Genomic DNA, 19,982 nt, shown 5'->3' on the forward strand with positions numbered 1-19,982 from the left:
GACTCCTCCCGTTTGGTCGACATCACATCCTCATACAAATAATAATAATAATAATAATAATAATTAAAGGGAATAGTTTTCTTTTTTGAAAAATGAAATTTGGTAGTGGCTAACTGTAATATTACAAGTCACTACCAAATGCTACTTACTAAACAAGTATCTATAATTATGAAAGGAGAGGTCCCCACCACAACCTTATACACTAACTAAACTTGTTCATCCTCCATTAACATAACTTTGGTTGTTGTTGTTGGACTTCTGACTTTAATAAAAAAAAATCAGTTTTAAGAAAAGATAACACTCACTTCTAATCAGCTACATCACAATGGAAGAGAAGAATCCCCTTTCTCCAATGCCTTTCAGGTCAGTCACCTGCCATCCAGTACCCTCTTTGTAACATTCAATCTGCCAAGCCATAACAAAAATATTTACTTGTTTAGTAAAGGGGAGCCAAAAAAAGAAAGATTGTCAAAATTGATATTCATCCTACCGTCCCAAGGACCACATCATTTTCACCCACTCCACCAATCGCATATATCTTCTCCCCAACCACACTAGCTCCAAACGAACCTCTACAACCCTTCATGTTCTCAACTGACATCCAAGCACCAACCCGAGGATCAAAAGCCTCTACTGATGAAACCATCTTCGATCCATCGTAACCTCCCACTGCGTATCTGTAAATAAACAAATAAATTATTTACTTAAAATCAATCTTCTGCAAAGCTGAAAGATATGCAAAGAAATATCTCTACTTACAATTTCCCATTCAGCACACTCAAAGAGTGACAACCTCTGCCCACGCTCATACTCTTGATGCTATTCCATGAACCTTCTCTAGGATCGAATCTCTCTGCCGTGCTAATACAGCAAATAAAGGTTTTACCGTGGATACATAAACAAAAACCAACAGACATATTCAGGATATTCCTAAAATCATGGTAAATTGTCCATATGTCTTACCTTAAGTAATGTACTCCATCATATCCACCAACAACATAAAGTGCCCCATTGGTCTCGGCTGCTGCAGGATCAAAGCGCTGTAACAACATAAAGTCAATGTTAAATCACCTCAGATGGAATAAAGCTTTCATAAATAGTTTCTAAAATAGGAATGGTTCAAATGCTTTCCAAGTTAATATATAATGACGTACTTACCTTCTGTTGCATGGACTGTGAGGTAATCCACCTTCCACCATTCAAATCTAAGAATTCAACATCTGAAAAACATTCAACTCCATCCCCGCCACCTAATGCATACAACCTGTCCCACAGAGATACTCCTGCTAGACTTTCCTTCTTCCCATTCATTGAAGGGCGGGTGACCCAAATGTCATTCGAAGGGATGTATGACTCAACTTCAGAATAAAATAAATTAATTATAACCCCCAAAAAAATACAATGAAAAAAATAAGACGTGATTTGTTTTCAAGAAAACTTGTATGGTTTGGATGTAAATGGGTTCTGTCGAGTTTTGAAAGACTTCCTTTTTGGTCTTTTGGAATGTCTTATGCTTCAGGGTTAGTAAAGTTGTTTAATTGTGAAATCACATCTTGCGACAATTACACTTTGAAAACACTAGTGCGGTTAATACCTGTGTCGTACCATGTGTTACCATGAACACCACCAAGTACGAAAAGTTCACCATTAAGTTTAGCTATAGATGCGTAACTCCGCAAAAAAGGCATTGGGCGGAGGGGTTTCATCTCATCATAGAGAGGTGAATATTTAGTTAATGATGATAACCAGAAATCACCATTGTATCCTCCAACAATATATATTGATGCATCATATATGGGTTTGTGATCATATATATTGTCCTCAAAACAGTCAGCAGAGGTCAAAGGAGAAGATTCCATTTGGTGGTTGTTCAGGTGCATAAGATTCTGCATTTGTATCTTTGATTCAACCTGAGATGTTCAGTCAAAGAGTGAAAATGTGCCCAATTGTTTGAATGAATACAACTCAATGATACAACTACATAGCATATTTCTTGACAAGATAGTAATCATATAGGATATCAGATATGCTATGTTATATAACAAAAGACAAAAAAAGCAAACAGATGAAACAAAATTCTCAAGTATTTTTTTAAAGTCATGCATATAATAAAAGAGAGGTCCTTTAAGTGTAACATCTAAAGTTCTCTAGTAAAATGTTAAGAATGATGCAAAAGCATTTCATATTAACCTGCTTGGAGCTAGATTAGGCATTTATTAATTGTGAAATGACGCAATAGCAAAATGAAATCTTTAAATTTTAGGCATATTACAAAATTTATATGTCTGAATCATGGTCTAGAAACAATAGCAAAATGACATCTATTAGGCTTGGGGTTCAACTAGGTATTTTGGTTTGATTTTTGTGTTTTGTTGTGACTTTCTTGGTGGATTAGCTTCATAGAAAACAAAGAACAAGATGCATTCCAAAACTACACACTAGTAAAGTAATGTTTTAATTAACAATGATGAAAGCCTACCACTACCAGTGCCTGCTCCAGAACACTAATCTTCTGTTCTTGTTGTGAGCAACATATCTTCAATTTCTTAACTTCTTCAAACAATCTTGAGCAGCAATCACTGGAACATTCGCCAATCTGTAATTGAAGAAATGAGATATTACAATACAGGTATAATAAGGGATGGGTATTAACAAAATCTTTTTACCTCCTTTGAAGTAAACTCAGCTTTCGAATGTTCCCTGACCATTGAATGAACAGAATCTTGCATGTTATTATTATGTGATGTCAACTCTTCCCTTGAATGTAATAAGTCCTCAGGTACACTAGAATACTCAAGGCCTCCATCCAAACAAGGTGCCTTAGTCGGTGAGTCAACAACATTAGTTTCAACTGAACTTGGTGCATCAACACTTAATTCATCATCCTGTGAGTGCTCTACTTCTTGGTTTACATAAACAGGTATAGGATCAAAATTAGAACAATTATCCCAGTTGGACTCATGCATGGGTTGCACAGATTCCCACCCTGCATTGGCATACAAATCTGAAGAAGCTTCTGCTATGGCCTCATTATCCGGTGAAGTTTTAAACAATGAACTCCACTTCTTCTCAGGAATGGACGCTCTAGTCCCACTCACTGCACAAGCATTTGAAGCCTCGGCAATTGGGCCTTGTGGTAAGGGAGGCCTCTTGTATATTTCCCTTGGCTTTGCATGAAACTTAGACATCAGGTTATCAGTTTGAACTTTGTCTAGTTCAAACCAAAACAACCTCTCGTCATAGTAGTTGCTTGCAATTATTGGCTTAAAGCTCTCTTCATTGATTGGATTGCATTGAGTCACAACCCGAACTTTTACCTACAATGAAAAATATTCAGTTTCTGGATATGATCATTGAATGTAGAAAATAACAAGTTAAAGTTTGAGAAGCATGCACCTGTGCCTCATATGGTGTGTAGTAGGATCCATCCGTCCATGCATAAGGACTGATGTTCAATTGTCCCTGGCTAACAGCCTCAAAAACACCATGAAGTCTTCTATCACTATAATTGAATAGAAAAAGTGGCATACCAGGTTTGACATTTCGCACATATGCAAAATGTGGTGCTGGCAAACCTGTTCAAGTATAAAAAAAATAAAATCTCAAACTTGAAATCATAAAATCAATCATAACTCATGAAAGAAGGCTTCAAACAAACCAAATAATAGATTATTGTAACATTCTTGAATTGTGTTGTGCTTGCAACCAAAAATAATTGCCCCGATTTCGGTCGTCCTCAAGTTTCTAGCTGGTGTGGTGGAATTCACTGTCCAAGAGGATTCCGTTCTTGCATTCTTCGTCTTCTTTCCCGCCCCCATCCTTAATTTCAAATCATAAACACAAACATCAAAAGATGCAGTCCAAAACAAAAACAAAAGCAAGAAATAAAAGGATTCAATTCAAATATCCTTGTATTTGGTAGGTGGCCTTATTTTGCTTTGCTAGACTACTGTTAGTGGCTGCAGAAGTTCAACTTCTGCTACAAGCCCTCTATCTATCTACACGCGATGTGAAATAGATTTCTTCGCTATAAGCATGTTCTGTCTATACAGAAATTATGCACTGTTATATGAAAATATTTGCTTTTATTGAGATTCAATAAGTGAATGTCACAACTTAATTAGTTACAGGCCTTAAAGGTGAGAGAAGTTGACACTTTGCCTTCAAGAGAAGCTTTCATTCTTAAACACAAACATCAAAAGATGGTAGGTGGCCTGAAGAAATGCGGAAAAAATTCTCAGAAATCACCTATTTCCTGCAGATTCGCTTCGTCAACAGGTTGAGCGGACCTTGCTTCCTCAATCGTTAAGCTATTTTTGCAGCACCGAAAGGAAAGAACGAGTGAGAAGAAGTGCCAATCATGTTCCCGAAGAGATCACAAAGAGATCGATCGGGCAAGCAAATTGGAAAGTGAGAAATAAATAAATGTGGCAAACGAAGAAATTGCCTCAAAACATTAACAGTCTTAGGACAGAGTGCGTTTGCATTCTTACAGAAAAGAGAGAATGTTCCAGTAGAATAAGGGCCTGAAGAATCAGCAGATCAGATTCAGGCGAGTGATACTGGGTTCATATCGCAAGTTGAATTCATCGATAATTGACTCGACAGTTTATTTCCCTGTATCAAATCAAGAAGCTGACTTGCATATATGCATTCAAATTATCAGATTTCTAAATACCTTGCTTCCTCGTCGTCTAGGGCTCCGATTTTAGAAAGAGAAAGCGAGTCAAGGAGTGAGAGTAGTAGTCTGAGCGGTTTCTGGGCGCAGAGCTTTACCACCTTTCAACGTAGTGTATAAACTTGGCCATGATCATAATTTTAACGTGTCTCCAAAAAGGGTAAAATATTAAAGGACCATTTTTATTAAATGTCTATAAACTTCTCATTTTCCGTATTAAATGCATTAATATAAAGGAGATTACAAATAAGATTATGGTTGGTTAAATAATTAATTTATATGAGATAATATTTTGATATTTAACTTATATATTTATTTATGAATAAAATCACATCAACTTTTATGGAAAATTACAAATGAATTTGTCAAGTCAAATTTATTTTATTATCTTTTAAATTAGTGGTAATAAGCTTTATAGGATTTATTTCCTTATGTGCAAATAAAGTTACTTGTACTAATTAGGAAATATTAAAGCGTTAAAGGTGAATGTTATTTATCTTTAAATTTATTTTATAATTTAGTCATATTTTAATGTGATTTATTTTAAATTTAACTACACTTTTATATTTTTAATCAAAATTTTATAAATCAAAATTTTACTTTCTTCAAAGATACAGTCACTATAAATTGGGCAATTTACAACATGGTAAGACTAAATATTATATCTATGGAAAAGTTTTTTTTACTGACATTATTATTATATTTTTCGAATAAAATGGTTAGTCTATGTTTGGTTGGAGGAAACTATGTGAGTATAAGGTTTTCACTAAGATATTTTTTTGGTGGATCGCAATTCATAATAGAATTTTAGTTGATGTTAGATATATGCGTAAAAGATTTATATTAGTTTGTCTTTGTCGTTTGTTTGTGCATAAAGAAAGTAGAGACGAGTCTTCATTTTTTTACATTAATTGTATGGATGCTTTTAATATTTATAATCTTATTTGTAACATTAATGGTATCCATTAGATTATTTGAGTAATATTGATCTGAATTGAAAAACGTGGATTGAGATAGCTAAAATTGTATGTCTAAAATAACGAGATTACATTGGATAATTTGGTTGAAGATAAGTAAAACATTTAATAATCTCTATTGTTTGTTGTAGATACTTCACGATACTATCATCTTATATGACTAGGAAACGACAAATTTGGTCGAAAATTTCATTGTCATTTTGAAGGATTTTTGCAGATATTAATTTGTTTGATTTTTATTTATTTGATTTCTCTCCAATGAAATGAATAGAAACTGTACTATTTAATTTAATGAACAAAAAAATCTATCTTCATAATTAGGAAATCTAAATTACAGACACAATCTAAATTTGTCTTTCTAAATGAGCTGGATAATTGTAACTAGTTGGTGTGGTGTCTTAATTAAATTGTTAAAATTAGACTAAAAGAAGTACATGCATGGGTGGGGGACCTTTAATTTGGCACCTATATATCCTAATATTCCTATCGAGGAAGATATATTTTAGCTTAATTAAACTTTCTATCAGATGATTTGTCCATTGCAACCGCCCATGTGGGTTCGTTCTGTTCGCTTACCCACGAGTGATCATTGTGTTCGCCCACCGGTGTTGGCATTGGCTGCATCAGAAGCGAATCTCTATCCCCGGCCAGGTGTTTCATCGCGCGATGAACCAGTTTTCCTCCCAGGATCTTTTGTTGTTGTACAACCAATACCGACGAAGTACTGTTTGCATCAGCCGACGCCAATATGTCGCCAACCACTCCCAGTTCAGGGCACTCGCTCCATTCTTCAAGCCCCACCATCAACGGGGAATCCGGATGGCTCCTCCCTACTACAATCAGATCGAACGAACTCTCCAGTCCTCTGATACAAGCGGCCAAACCCACTCCATCCCTCACAAGCTCTTCCCTGTACGAGAATGCGTCCCTCCCAGCATGCGCTCGTCGGACCTCGCTGATTAGCTCGTTGTCCACTTTACGTTCCCGGGCATTGTCGCTTCCGAAATGCAAGAACCGAACCAGCGTCATAACCACGCTCTCGTGATTCGCCATCCTAGCAGCGTAGCATAGGGACTCGCTGTCGTCGGCACCGCCCACGTATAGGACGCACACGTGGTAAGTGGATTGGTTGTTGAGGATTGACAGAGTTCCATGCAAGCCCCCGCGGTCCACCAGGATTCCGACGGAACAGGGAGCACGGTCCAGGACTCTGACATTCATGGCCTGGATGGCTCGGTTCATGGATCCGATGGAGCCGTCGATGGCCCACTGTTTGTGGAAAGGCAATATGATGATGGAGGAGTTCTGGTCGACCCCCACGCGACAAATGTCCTCGTGGATCATGTCTAATTGAGATATAGCGCTGAAGGCGCGGAGACTGGTGCATCCCTGGTTGTAGAGCTCGTATTGATGGAAAGCGTTGATGATCGCGGCCGAGCTGTCGTGACGCGCGGGCTGGTTCGGTTCGTGGGCGATGAGCATGGGCATGGACCTGCCCACCAACTCCACCAGGAGGAGGGTGGTGACGGCGATTGGATTCTCGCGCGTAGCGTTGGAGGCCTCGAGAAGGTTTACCATCGTGTGCACGTTAACTTCGTCAAATATGCATGCCAATATCTTAAGCTCTGTCCCCGGCTTAGATTGCTGAATGTTTCTTCTTTTAAGTGGAATCTGGTTCTTGGACGGGTCGTAAAGGTGTCTTATCAGCGGAGTGATGATGGCTGTCACCGCTATCACTGCAAACACCGCAAACGAGAAGTCTCCTTCCGTAAGGATCTTGAAATCACTCCAAAAGTTGTAAACAATGAGCTCGCTGACTCCCCTGGCATTGAGCATGAGTCCGAGCACGAAAGCTTCTTGCACCGGGATGCCGATATAACAAGCGGGCAACATGACGCTTATGGTCTTGATAATACAAGAAAACAGGGTTAGGAGCCCGAGAATCCAGGCAGATTTCCCGCTTATGGTGTAGGCATTGGTGCTGAGGCCGCTGACGGTGAGATAAACAGGGTAAAGCAGCTTTGAAATGAACAAGTCGAGCTTGGTCTCAATGGCGGAGGCCAAGGGAGGGCCTTCGGGCACCATAAGTCCTAATACAAAGGGGCCTAATATGTAATGCTGGCCGACCATCTCGGTCATCAAGGCGGTGAGAGGCACGCAAATGAAGAGAACGATGATGTGCCACTCCTGGACACCTTTGTCGTCGTTGATAACCCTGCGTTGGATCCACTTGACGACGGGGTAAAAGAAAAGAACAATGATGAAAATGATTACGACTGAGGAAAAGGTAATGAGGGCGGCCTGGATGATACTGGCGCTCTCGATGAAGGCAACCCCGCCTATGATGAAGAGGACTCCAACGGTGTCGTTGAAAATTGTGATGGAGAGTGCGAGGCGCGAGAGGTCTGCGTTGACTATCTTGAGCTCGGTGAGGAGGCACGCGAGGCTGGGGAGGGCGGTTAGCCACTGGGAACCGGCGTAGAACTGGATGGCTCGGGCGAGGGACTTGTCCATGGGTATGTACGTCTTCATGGCGTAGGAGATCATGACGGAAAGCAGAGTGGTAAAGAACATGAGGAAGGTTCCTATCATGACGGCCACCTTCCCTGGTCTGGCCAACATGGATATGTCCATCTTGACTCCTATGGAGAAGAAGAAGAACATTAGACCGAAAGCGGCAATGGTGTCCAAGACCATGGTGTTCCTTGGAGGGAACAAGGCCAGTGCTAAGTCTTTGTCGTGGCCAAGAAACGTGGGTCCAACGATAATACCGCCCTGGAAATGAATTGACATAAATTAATTTATGAAAATTGGAATGAAGAAATTATATAATTTATAACTTACGACAATCTGGGCCACGATGCTTGACTGGCCAAGAGGCTGGAGAACCAAATCGATGAGGATGGATATGGCGGAGATGAGGGAGAGCTGGACGAGGAGAAGAGAGGCGGTGAAGTCGAGGGGATTGTGAACCCCGAACCCACCGGTAATGGTGTCAAGGTCCATGCACAGAATCGTGTTTCGTCCCACATTGATCAATGTGTCATTGTTTGGCCCAAGTGATTCCGTCATATTGCTTTCCTTTGTTTTGCTTTGCTTAATTCCTTCCTTAACCAACAACTACATATCTAGTGTAATTATAATTGAAAACAAACGAACAAACAAACAAACAAACAATAGGACCAATATTACAGAAATTCAGAATGAGAATGAAAATGGTGGTAAGTACCTACATACGTACGGTCGTGGTCATCCTCATGCATGGGTTGTGCTTCTCTTCTATATATATGTCCAATTAAGTTGTTGACCGTACAAACATACATACATGCTTTACCAACTCTCCACTTATTTCTGTTTTCTTTTTCTCCTATATCAGTCATTTTATATCAAATCCATTCTCACTAAAATTTTATTTTTAGATTTTATTTTTTATATAATTCCATTTTGCTCCTTTAACTTTTCATGAAATCTGATTAATTTGCCTTCCAAATTAACAAATCTCATATTAATTAATTAGTAGAAGCTGAAGAAAAACTTAATTAGCTAGTTAGAAACTGGAAATCCTTGGTTATAACTTAGTTATAAAACATAATTTAATTAGAAATTCAAATGATAATCACTTACTACGTACTACAATAACGCATATGTTTTAACTAACAAAAGGTTGTTCTAGCTAGCTAGGCGTCTCATTTCAAATATTGGCCTTATTTTATATATATGCCTTGTTTAATTTATATGTGTCACAACTTATATGGAAATTGCATTTCAACAAGTTAAAATAATTAACACAATCCATAAAACTTGTAACTCATCATTTTAATTATAAAGGTCAAAATAAATACAAGCAATTAAATTGCTCTGCGCCCACAAGACAACTTGCCATATCTATATATAAGAACATTTTTATATACATAATTTTATTTTACAAATGTAATTGTAATGGCTATATATATCAAATTACATAAAAAACAATAAATGTTAACTATGGTGGTCTATATATATTATCAATTGTACAAAAAAAGAAAAGAAGAGGATAATCAGTTCTAAAATATTTTCTTAAATCTATATAAATGGTCTAATTAATCAATCGATCTAACGAGAATTGAATTCGAATTCGAATTACTTGTTAACGTGCAATTGATGTTGCACGATCAATGCAGAGACGGGCCTGCGAATATCGGAAGAAGCGAGCATATCTCCAATGGGGCCAAGCTCGGGCAATTCCATCCATTCAGTTAAACCAGTTAACATTGGCGAATTCTCTGCAGCAGCATGGTGTCTCCCAACAATGATGAGATCATAAACTTCTGCAATTGAGTGAACAAGCGAAGCCAATTCGGCACCATCCTTCACCTTTTCCTCCTTATAGATTATCGTGCTGCCCGGTTGGGAGGCTCTAATCTTCAGATCCTTCAAAGCTTCCATGTCCAGAACCGTGTCCCAGGCATTGTTCTCCCATTCTTCCGTGGCCTGGAACCGGATGATGGTTAGTTCCGAGTCAGGCATCCTCCCCATCCGTTTTGCAAACGCCAACGCCTCCCTGTCGTCCTTACCACCCATGAAGATAACCGCCATCCTATGGCTCGCGCTCGTTTCCATCTCCTGTATCTTTCTCCTGTCTATCAGGATTCCGATCGAGCAGGGGGCCATTTCCAGAACGTTCTGGTTTATGCTACGCACCGGCGTGTTGTCCAATATTAACCTCCCCTGAGCACTCCATTTCCTGTGAAACGGGAGGATGATGAAACACACCTGCTTCTCAAACGCAAGCGAGCATATGTCGTCGTGCATGAACTTGGTAAGGGACATGGCCGTGAATATCTGAGTCGAGAATCCTCCAGGAAACTTGTTCTCGTAGAAATGAAACAGGTCGATTATCTCTTGAGACCGAGAACCGCTCCTACCGGATGACTTTTGTCCTAGCTGATGGTTAATCAGAAGGGGAGTGGCCCGACCCGCTAGCTCCAACAGATGAATTGCGTACACTGACAACTGACTGTCTTTCGACGGGCACATACATTCCAGAAGATTCAAAGCCGCTGTCGCGTCGTCTGTCCTGTGAGCGCTCACAAGCAGCTTAAGATCCGAATCTTCTGAAGTTCGGACTATGTTTCTTTGCTGGTATCCTCTGTAGATTGTGGAATAGTCGTAGCAACACCTCACCAGAAACGGTATTATTACTGCGCAAATCAGCACAGAACCCGATACTGTCGAAAATGTCTGAAGATCTAATGTCTGCAATTCATTACACAAGTGAACAAAGTAAATAATAATAATAATAATAATAATAACAATGGGCCGGCCGGGGACCAATTACGTACGTACTTTTCTTAACTTAAAAAAGTAAAACCTTACATCATTTTCCCTGTATGCTAGATATCCTGCGAGTTCAACGTTGCCTTCAGCACTTAGAATCAAGGAGAGGGCAATGGAATCTTTCAAAGGTACCTTGCAGGATATTGTTGGAATAAAAACAATGACAAACTTAAAGATATTGGAGAGGGTAAGGACAGCAATCAAGATCTTCTCAAATTTCATATCGTAGATCTCGAAGAGATCTGATTGAAGTGAACAGAAAGTGAACAACAAAGGTGCCAGCCAACCGGTGACCATTGTATCCAATCTGTCAACTAGTGTGGATCCTAAAGGAGGGCCAACTGGTACGATGAGGCCGAGACAGATGGGGCCATAATGGTAAAGAACTCCCACGTTGTCACTTATAATGGCGGATAACAAAACCATACAACAAATGAAGGCAACATACTCATCTCTAACCTGCTTGCCTTCTGGGGTCCTGCGTATCATCCATCGGAATATTGGGCGGAGAACATAAAGTGTAAAAAGAAACCAAGCAATATAAATAAGAGCTGATTGACCACCGACTGCACTTGAGCCTTGTGCAGTAACCCTTAGAAACGTGGTCTGCATTGAAAGTAAAATGCTGAGAAGAGTCCGAATCAAAGCAACTGTCAAAGCAAGATGGCCGAGCTCTGTGTTCATGATCTTAAGATCCATGAGTAGACCCACTACAACAGGGAACTGAGCTATGGTTTGGGTTCCAATAATGAACCGAATTGCAGGATTCCTAATCCAACCTACAACAGCGGCCACACGGGGAGATACTTGTATACCAACCATAACAGGTAAAATAGTGGATACAACTCCAATAATCCAAGACTTCCTTCCAGATACCTTAATCTTACTAGGGTCCATCTTGACTCCAATCAAGAACATTAAGTACATATACCCCACTTTAGCTAGGGTACCCAGGTATATATCTCCTTCTGGAGAGAAAATTGATTTCCACACTCTTGGCAAAAACCTACCCAGAAGTGTTGGTCCTAGGATGAAACCACACTGCATATATATATGTGTACGTCGTTCGTTTGATCAATTCAACAACAACAACAATAACAACAACATCAGGAGATGAATATCAGGAGGAGGGGGTAAATTAAAGAAAAGAAGAATTGGATATATATATATATACCGTCATTTCGGCTACAATACGAGGAAGATTGAAGCGCTTAAAAAGGGTATGAAGAGCGTAGGTGACAATGAAGATGATTGCCAATTGAAGCTGTAGGCGAGGAAGGGCAAAGCTGAGAAAGTGTTTTGCTCCATCCCGATCCCAAATGCCCGGAGAATGAATCATATTGGGGTCTCCGGTGCATATACGGTTGTTCCCTTGAGGACGGAAGAAAAGGGGAGGCTGGTATATGTCCATTGAGGCATCCATTGATCAGGCGTACGTAGCATACGGGGGTTGGGTTTAACCTGCATGCATGCATGCCCCGATCGATCGAGAAAGGATATATAATCGAGAGAAATAATTAAGAGGATATGAAATATGAACACCCCCAAAACTTCTTCTTCGGGGATAATCAATCAATCAATCTCCCATCATCATTATTTCGGCGAGATTTTTGGAGAGCAAAATCTCAACGGATGGTCCATGATTGACTATGATTAAAATAGGAGAGGAAATTAAAATGAACCTGTATCTTTATTTCTTTTTTGATGGCTTTTTTTTAAATCCTTTTATTCATTCATTTTATATGTACTTTTTTATATATTGGGTAATTTTTAGTTATAAGTTATTTCTAAAGAAACTGGTTATAATTAATTAAATGAAATGAAATGAAATTTTATTTAACCAATAATAAGATACATATATATATAGATCAAAACTTGGGGAAAAACATGCATGAGATTAATTAAGAATAATTAGGAGGAGCTGATATTCGATCCATCTTCCCCCCAATTAGTTGCAGGTTTCCTTATCTTCCGAAGAACTCTGATCACCTCCTCTGACGTCACGTTTCCGGTGACCGTTATCTTGTTGAGTTGTGTGTTAAGGTCATAAGTTTCTATATCTGGATGTATGCATGCATGCACAAGACAAAGAAATTAGATAAATCAAATTGCCTGTAATTAGTAATTAGTAGTACTTAGATGGTGAATAATAACATTAAGCTAGCTAATAAACACACCTTCCATCTTTTTTATGGCCTTCAAGATTTTCTTGATGCACCCATCACAGTCTAAATCAACCTTCAATTCCACCACCTGATCATGATCATGCTTAAAATTAATTAGCATCATCCAAAAAAATAAAGTGGGCATTTTGTTTTCAACAGATGAATGTGATGAAACGACACCATGTGTTGTGTGTAAAGCGCAAGAACTTACATTACCCATTCTCTTCTCGTTTTGCTTGTCTTAATTGGTGATGATCGACCTCAAGAGGTTGATGAGTTCGCTTGAAGGATTGAGTCTGAATACTGAGAGAAAATTGTTTTCTTAAATATTACATAAAGTATGAGAACCAATGTGAAAGTGGGGGGAGTATTGGATTCCTTTCTTGGTGAGGAAAAGAATCACTTTTTGGCTAAAAAAAAGGTGGGATTATTTGATAAAAGAGTCCATTAATAATATGTTCTTTAAATTTGTATGATAATCTCAACTTGTCCAATTTAAAAAGTGGTACATAATTTGTTATAATATTTGTCCCATTGAAATAATAGTAAAAATTTTAAGTGATTTTTTTTTCATTTTATTTAATTAGTATAAAGTTCATTATTCATGATCTATATAATTTTTACATAGTAATCTAATTTTTCTAAGGATAAACAACCATTCACAATTTGGGACGATGGTTTGTTTTATTATAGTATAAAAAAATTAATATAATCTAATTATTTTCTACATACTATCATTATAATTTCTTCACAAATATATGAAATAAAAATCTTTAATATAAAATGTGATGAGAAATAGACCCCATTTCTTTTCATTTGATTGTAATTCTGTGACACTACCTAACCCATAATAGAAAATATATAAATTTTGGACGTCAAAATTATTCTATTAAATGTAGTACTATTTTAATATTATTTGTGCTAAAAAATAAACGTGGTTATTCGATATTAAATTTACGTTTACAAGTTTAATTGTTTACAAGTGAACCTATATAAAGTTTGATGGGCTCTTCGAACCGTTCATGCAAGTTAACTGGTCTATTTGATATTTATTTATTATTTATCACAATTATTTTTGTCATGGATTGATTGGATTCCCCATAGCTGTGCAGTCTTGTTTGGTTAGATGCATAAGTTGGTTTGATTCCCCATTCATGGTTAAAAAAAATCCCATCAAACTATCAACTTCATTAATTTTTCATCAATAAACTTTTTCTCATTTATATATAATATTAATTTATTAAAAAAATGTAAAGATTATGAGTGTAAATGAACTATCAGCGCACTTGTGTATATATAGTGGAGGAGCTAGGCATCATATAATAAAGGAATTAATAATTAGGACCACCAAACAATTTGTTGATAAATAAATCATGCATGAGGTTAATATTCATGATGAGATATGATAAACCCAACGAAGGGTTAGCGAAAGTAAGGCCACGAATTCTACGTGGCCTTGCCAGCTAGGAGAGAGAAAAAGAAAAAAAAAATTCTACATTTCTGCATATCCTCTTTCACCCAATAGGGTTTCATATTTCTGCATTTCTTTCTCTCTCTGAAACGCATCATTTATTTCTCTTCTCCGGCTCCGACTGCACTTATTTCTCTTCTCCGGCTGCATTTATTTCTTTCTACGGCAGCATTTACTTCTCCATGGTATCCTTTTTAAGGATCTTTATTTTTTTTTGAATAGATTAGGGTTTAGATTTTATAGATCTAGGGTTTAGATTTTACAGATCTAGGGTTTATATTTTACATAAGTATTTATGGATTTAAACTGTTTGAATTTTCAGGAAACCGAAGCACCGAACTTGAACAACCCAGTAGATGAAGAACTTAACCTGAACAGATCCACCCCTGTTGAACCCGAAAGGTACCCTGAACAGATCTAGTGGTTTCGGGACAAGAAAGGGTCCTTCCTTGTCCCGAAATGGTTGGTTTCGGGACAAGAAAGGGTCCTTCCTTGTCCCGAAATGGTTGGTTTCGGGACAAGAAAGGGTCCTTCCTTGTCCCGAAATGGTTGGTTTCGGGACAAGAAAGGGTCCTTCCTTGTCCCGAAATGGTTGGTTTCGGGACAAGAAAGGGTTCCTTGTCCCGAAATGGTTGGTTTCGGGACAAGAAAGGGTCCTTCCTTGTCCTGAAATGGTTGGTTTCGGGACAAGAAAGGGTCCTTCCTTGTCCCGAAATGGTTGGTTTCGGGACAAGAAAGGGTCATTCCTTGTCCCGAAATGGTTGGTTTCGGGACAAGAAAGGGTCCTTCCTTGTCCCGAAATGGTTGGTTTCGGGACAAGAAAGGGTCCTTCCTTGTCCCGAAATGGTTGGTTTCGGGACAAGAAAGGGTTCCTTGTCCCGAAATGGTTGGTTTCGGGACAAGAAAGGGTCCTTCCTTGTCCTGAAATGGTTGGTTTCGGGACAAGAAAGGGTCCTTCCTTGTCCCGAAATGGTTGGTTTCGGGACAAGAAATGGTCATTCCTTGTCCCGAAATGGTTGGTTTCGGGACAAGAAAGGGTCCTTCCTTGTCCCGAAATGGTTGGTTTCGGGACAAGAAAGGGTCCTTCCTTGTCCCGAAATGGTTGGTTTCGGGACAAGAAAGGGTCCTTTTATTTCCCGAAATGGGTGGTTTTGGGACCCGAAATATGTGGTTTCGGGACCCGAAAGGTGGTTTCGGGACCCGAAATGGGTGGTTTCGGGACCCGAAATGGGTGGTTTCGGGACCCGAAATGAGTGGTTTATGGACTTTTTTCTTACGGTTTTACTTAATTTTTGCAGTCACATTCCTAGTGTTGGAATGACATTTTCCTCCGAAGAACAACTTCTTGAATTCTACACATCATATGCCCACTTAACGGGATTCGGCATTACCAAATTAGGGAGCAAAAATGTAGGTGGTAAGAGGAAATACTTCAGCGTTGGTTGTGCCAAGAGTTTTCTGAAAGAATCGAAGTCAAAAAACAAGTTTCATCAGCCTAGACCAATAACGAAGACAGATTGTAAAGCAAAGATTAATGTTGTTGTTCGAAATGAAGGGGAATATGTGATAACAAGTATTTCTCTTGAGCACAACCATTCTTTAAGCCCTAAGAGAATACGTCATGTTAGATCCTACAAAGTAATTGACGGAAATGTAAAGAGAAGATTGGATACAAACGATGAAGCTGGAATAACTGTGGCCAAAACATTTCAATCACTTGTAGTTGAAGCTGGAGGGTATGAAAACATGTCTTTCGATGAGAGGACATGTAGAAATTACGTTACAGAAGCACGACGGTTGAGGTTAGGGATTGGGGATGCTGAAGCACTCACTAATTATTTCTTAAGAATGCAAACCAGGAACTCAAACTTCTTCTACCTTATTGATTTGGACGAGGAATCCCGAATTAAAAACGTATTTTGGGCAGATGGTAAGTGCAGGGCTGCCTTTGAAGATTTTCATGATGTTATCTCTTTCGATACAACATATTTGACAAATCGCTATGACATGCCTTTCGCTCCGTTTGTTGGTGTTAATCATCATGGTCAATCCATTTTGCTTGGATGTGGGTTATTGTCAAGTGAAGATTCAGATTCTTTCACATGGTTGTTTAGAACTTGGTTGGAATGTATGCATGATAGACCTCCCAATGCCATAATCACAGACCAATGTCGATCCATGGCGATTGCAATTGAGAAGGTATTTCCTAAAACGCATCATCGATTTTGTTTGTGGCATATAATGAAGAAACTTCCTATAAAACTTGGAAGCCATACTGAATACCATCTAATAAAGAAGAGGCTGAAAAACATTGTATACAATTCCATAAATATTCAACAATGCGAAGAGGATTGGAATAGACTAATTGAAGATTATCAGTTGGAAGATAATGTTTGGTTGAAATCTTTGTATTTGGAAAGATCTAAATGGATACCTGTTTATGTCAAAGGACAATTTTGGGCCGGTATGTCAACATCTCAACGGAGTGAAAGTATTAACGCCTTCTTTGATGACTACGTGCAGTCCAAAACATCCCTCAAACAATTTGTCGAGCAATATGATAGGGCTCTGTTGAGAAATATCGAGAGAGAAAAGAAATTGGATTTCCAATCGTTTAATTCTTTGATACCAACTGTTAGTGGATTTGCCTTCGAAAGGCAATACCAAAACTTATACACTCCAGATATATTTAGATTGGTTCAAGTAGAAGTTAGAGGTTTGATGTTGTGCGACATCTCAGCCATTGAAGAGGAAGGTTCAGTTTCTATATTTAGAGTTGAGGAAATCATGTTGGGGGTTCATGGAGAACATCTAAGAGATGTTTCTTACAAAGTACATTACACCGAAAAGGATTGCAATGTGAAATGTGAATGTCGATTGTTTGAGTTCAGAGGTATTTTGTGTAGACATATCATGGCTGTGTTGAAAAAAATGAGGGTGAATGAGGTACCAATGTATTATATAATGGACCGGTGGCGTAAAGATATTAAGCGTGGGTATCAAAATATCACCAACATTTATGATTCAGATATGTCCGTGGAAGAAAAAAAACGTCACAATAGTCTAACTCGATTGATGCAAGAGGTTCAACAAGTTGGAGTAAAATCGGAAGTAACTTGTTCTTTTTGGATGAACGGAATAAAAGGCTTGATGGAACAGTTTATGTCACTTAATCATGGAAGCACTGAAGCATCTAAAGACCAAAGCACAGAAGCATCTCCATCTCCATCTCTATTTCAATCTCCCGCTACATCCATTTTGATACACTCTCCTAAGAAAGTTAGAAGTCGAGGACGACCACCAACAAAGAGGAAACAATCTTTAATTGAAAAAATCCCCAAGACTTCGAGATCAAAAAAGAAGGGAAATACGGCCACAACATCTACAGTTTTGGATTTAACACAACAACAACAATGGAATGATCCACTTTCAACTCAAATATCCTTCACATCACTTTTGTCCTCTCAAGTATATGTTGAAGATCATGCGTGTGGTGATAACATTCAACGAAGATAGTACTTATTTTGATCATGTTATAACTTTGAATATTTTTACATTTTTATCATTCTTGTCCTTTCATTTCTAACGAAGATAGTCTAACCAAGTTAAAGCAAGCTAAAAACCAAGAGAAAACAAGTTAAAAATCTAAATTTTGGGTCCCGAAACACCTTATTTCGGGTCTCGAAACGACCTTTCGGGTCCTGAAACCACATATTTCGGGTCCCGAAACCACATATTTCGGGTCCCGAAACCACCTTTCGGGTCCCGAAACACCTTATTTCGGGTCCCGAAACCAAATATTTCGGGTCCCGAAACCAAATATTTCGGGTCCCGAAACCACCCATTTCGGGTCCCGAAACCACCTTTCGGGTCCCGAAACACCTTATTTCGGGTCCCGAAACCACCTTTCGTGTCCCGAAACAACATTTCGGGTCCCGAAACCACCCATTTCGGGTCCCGAAACCACTTATTTTATACTTGGTTTTTAACTTGTTTTAACTTAGTTTATACTTGGGTTTTAACTTACTTTATACTTGGTTTTTAACTTGTTTTAACTTAGTTTATACTTGGGTTTTAACTTACTTTATACTTGGTTTTTAACTTGTTTTAACTTAGTTTATACTTGGGTTTCAACTTAGTTTATACATGATTATAATTGAAGACAAAAAATGTACTAAATTAATTAAGAATTGCTGTTATCATACAACTTATATGTTTCAGGACATTCTACTTTTAAAATGTCTACAAACTTTTGTAAGATGTTCTTGATATTTTTGTTTAAGTTTGAACGGATGATCATTGCAGTGTATTTGACTCGCAATGCTTCAAGCATTCCCCTTGCCTGTAGGAAATTATAATTCAGCGGTTATTAAAGATTTGTAAAACAAATGAAATGTGAAAATATGTAACTTACATTTTCTATCGTTATACCACATTTACAATTTGTTGTATCGCCCGTGTACCAATGAATATGTCTCATACAGTATATTCCGCAATCCGTTTTATTTGAACTGTCTTGCCAAGGTAATTTCAAAACATTGAACGGGAATTGAGCAATTTTATCCGCGATCCCTTGGTCGATAGTTTGGAAGTAGTCCACAACGTTCTGTACCTGTTTTACCAAAGAAGTTAATAAACACTTTCAAAGAAGTCAATACATTATGTGTAAAAAAGACTTCAACGTTACCAGTTGCCGAGTTGTGACAAATTTATCATCCCATTCAATATCTGGGTCCAGTGGGAGGTTGTCGATGACTTCAATTGCTTGGTTTCGCATATTGATGACAACCACATAATAGTGATTTTCATATAAAATTGGGAAAAATATCTGCAAGATTATCACCAAGATTATAATCAAAAATCAGATAATATAAAAAAGGACTTAGCAGTTTTCATGTGTTCGGGAGTTAATTCGAAAATTCTTATTTCTTCAACCAATCTTTCAATGAAAAGGTCTTTCATTCTCCAAAAGTCCTGCAAATGAAATCAACATCAGAATAAGAGATAATTGGTTTAAACAACAATGAAAGATATAGAGACTTACAGAAACGACTGTCGAAAAAACTATTTTCGAGTCGGAAGTTGATTTGCAGTGAAGAGTGATCATGTTTGCCCACGCATCAATTATCCCACTTTCAACATGGCATTCATTTTTCATTGATTGAAATTGCTCTATGTTGATATTGGTAAGCTCGGATACATAGAATACTTCCTTGCTGAAACCAGATAAAGAAGAATACAAGTTAAAAATCAACCCTTTTCGGGTCCCGAAACCACCCTTTTCGGGTCTCGAAACCACATTTTGGGTCCTGAAACAACCCTTTTTGGGTCCCGAAACCACCCTTTTCGGGTCCCGAAACCACCCTTTTTGGGTC

General features: G+C 38.3%; 4 protein-coding genes across 4 annotated transcripts; all 4 read right to left on the bottom strand.

The window, feature by feature from the left end:
- Nucleotides 1-243: 243 nt before the first annotated feature.
- LOC124929611 (ring canal kelch homolog) lies at nt 244-3,878 on the bottom strand. Its single transcript, XM_047470016.1, has 10 exons — nt 3,659-3,878; nt 3,397-3,575; nt 2,667-3,317; nt 2,486-2,596; nt 1,595-1,910; nt 1,159-1,358; nt 964-1,040; nt 760-861; nt 491-677; nt 244-405 (listed from the first exon to the last, which is right to left on the bottom strand). Exons 1-10 carry the CDS (start codon nt 3,816-3,818, stop codon nt 316-318), a joined length of 2,073 nt encoding a protein of 690 aa, XP_047325972.1. The 5' UTR covers nt 3,819-3,878; the 3' UTR covers nt 244-315.
- A 2,284-nt stretch (nt 3,879-6,162) lies between these two features.
- Nucleotides 6,163-8,727, bottom strand: LOC124929612 (cation/H(+) antiporter 15-like). The gene is made up of 2 exons (XM_047470017.1): nt 8,500-8,727; nt 6,163-8,430 (listed from the first exon to the last, which is right to left on the bottom strand). The coding sequence occupies exons 1-2, from the start codon at nt 8,725-8,727 to the stop codon at nt 6,163-6,165; spliced, it is 2,496 nt and encodes an 831-aa protein (XP_047325973.1).
- Nucleotides 8,728-9,774: 1,047 nt separating this feature from the next.
- On the bottom strand, nt 9,775-12,394 carry LOC124929613 (cation/H(+) antiporter 4-like). The gene is made up of 3 exons (XM_047470018.1): nt 12,146-12,394; nt 11,011-12,012; nt 9,775-10,890 (listed from the first exon to the last, which is right to left on the bottom strand). The coding sequence occupies exons 1-3, from the start codon at nt 12,392-12,394 to the stop codon at nt 9,775-9,777; spliced, it is 2,367 nt and encodes a 788-aa protein (XP_047325974.1).
- Nucleotides 12,395-12,786: 392 nt separating this feature from the next.
- Nucleotides 12,787-13,444, bottom strand: LOC124933051 (heavy metal-associated isoprenylated plant protein 45). Its single transcript, XM_047473779.1, has 3 exons — nt 13,348-13,444; nt 13,149-13,224; nt 12,787-13,031 (listed from the first exon to the last, which is right to left on the bottom strand). Exons 1-3 carry the CDS (start codon nt 13,354-13,356, stop codon nt 12,883-12,885), a joined length of 234 nt encoding a protein of 77 aa, XP_047329735.1. The 5' UTR covers nt 13,357-13,444; the 3' UTR covers nt 12,787-12,882.
- Between the last annotated feature and the right edge of the window lie 6,538 nt (nt 13,445-19,982).

This window comes from Impatiens glandulifera, chromosome 3, assembly GCF_907164915.1.
Source record: "Impatiens glandulifera chromosome 3, dImpGla2.1, whole genome shotgun sequence".
In the NCBI taxonomy this organism is placed as follows: Eukaryota; Viridiplantae; Streptophyta; class Magnoliopsida; order Ericales; family Balsaminaceae; genus Impatiens; species Impatiens glandulifera.

Excerpts from the sequence above, each read along its gene's own strand:
- LOC124929611 (XM_047470016.1), bottom strand. The coding sequence starts at position 3,818 with ATGGGGGCGGGAAAGAAGACGAAGAATGCAAGAACGGAATCCTCTTGG. Across the intron at positions 3,318-3,396 it reads ACACACCATATGAGGCACAG|GTAAAAGTTCGGGTTGTGAC; the intron begins GTGCATGCTTCT and ends TTTTCATTGTAG. Across the intron at positions 862-963 it reads GATGGAGTACATTACTTAAG|CACGGCAGAGAGATTCGATC; the intron begins GTAAGACATATG and ends TTGCTGTATTAG.
- LOC124929612 (XM_047470017.1), bottom strand. The coding sequence starts at position 8,727 with ATGACGGAATCACTTGGGCCAAACAATGACACATTGATCAATGTGGGA. Across the intron at positions 8,431-8,499 it reads GCATCGTGGCCCAGATTGTC|GGCGGTATTATCGTTGGACC; the intron begins GTAAGTTATAAA and ends ATTCATTTCCAG.
- LOC124929613 (XM_047470018.1), bottom strand. The coding sequence starts at position 12,394 with ATGGATGCCTCAATGGACATATACCAGCCTCCCCTTTTCTTCCGTCCT. Across the intron at positions 12,013-12,145 it reads GTATTGTAGCCGAAATGACG|TGTGGTTTCATCCTAGGACC; the intron begins GTATATATATAT and ends ATATATATGCAG. Across the intron at positions 10,891-11,010 it reads TAGCATACAGGGAAAATGAT|ACATTAGATCTTCAGACATT; the intron begins GTAAGGTTTTAC and ends AATGAATTGCAG.
- LOC124933051 (XM_047473779.1), bottom strand. Across the intron at positions 13,032-13,148 it reads GGCCATAAAAAAGATGGAAG|ATATAGAAACTTATGACCTT; the intron begins GTGTGTTTATTA and ends GCATACATCCAG.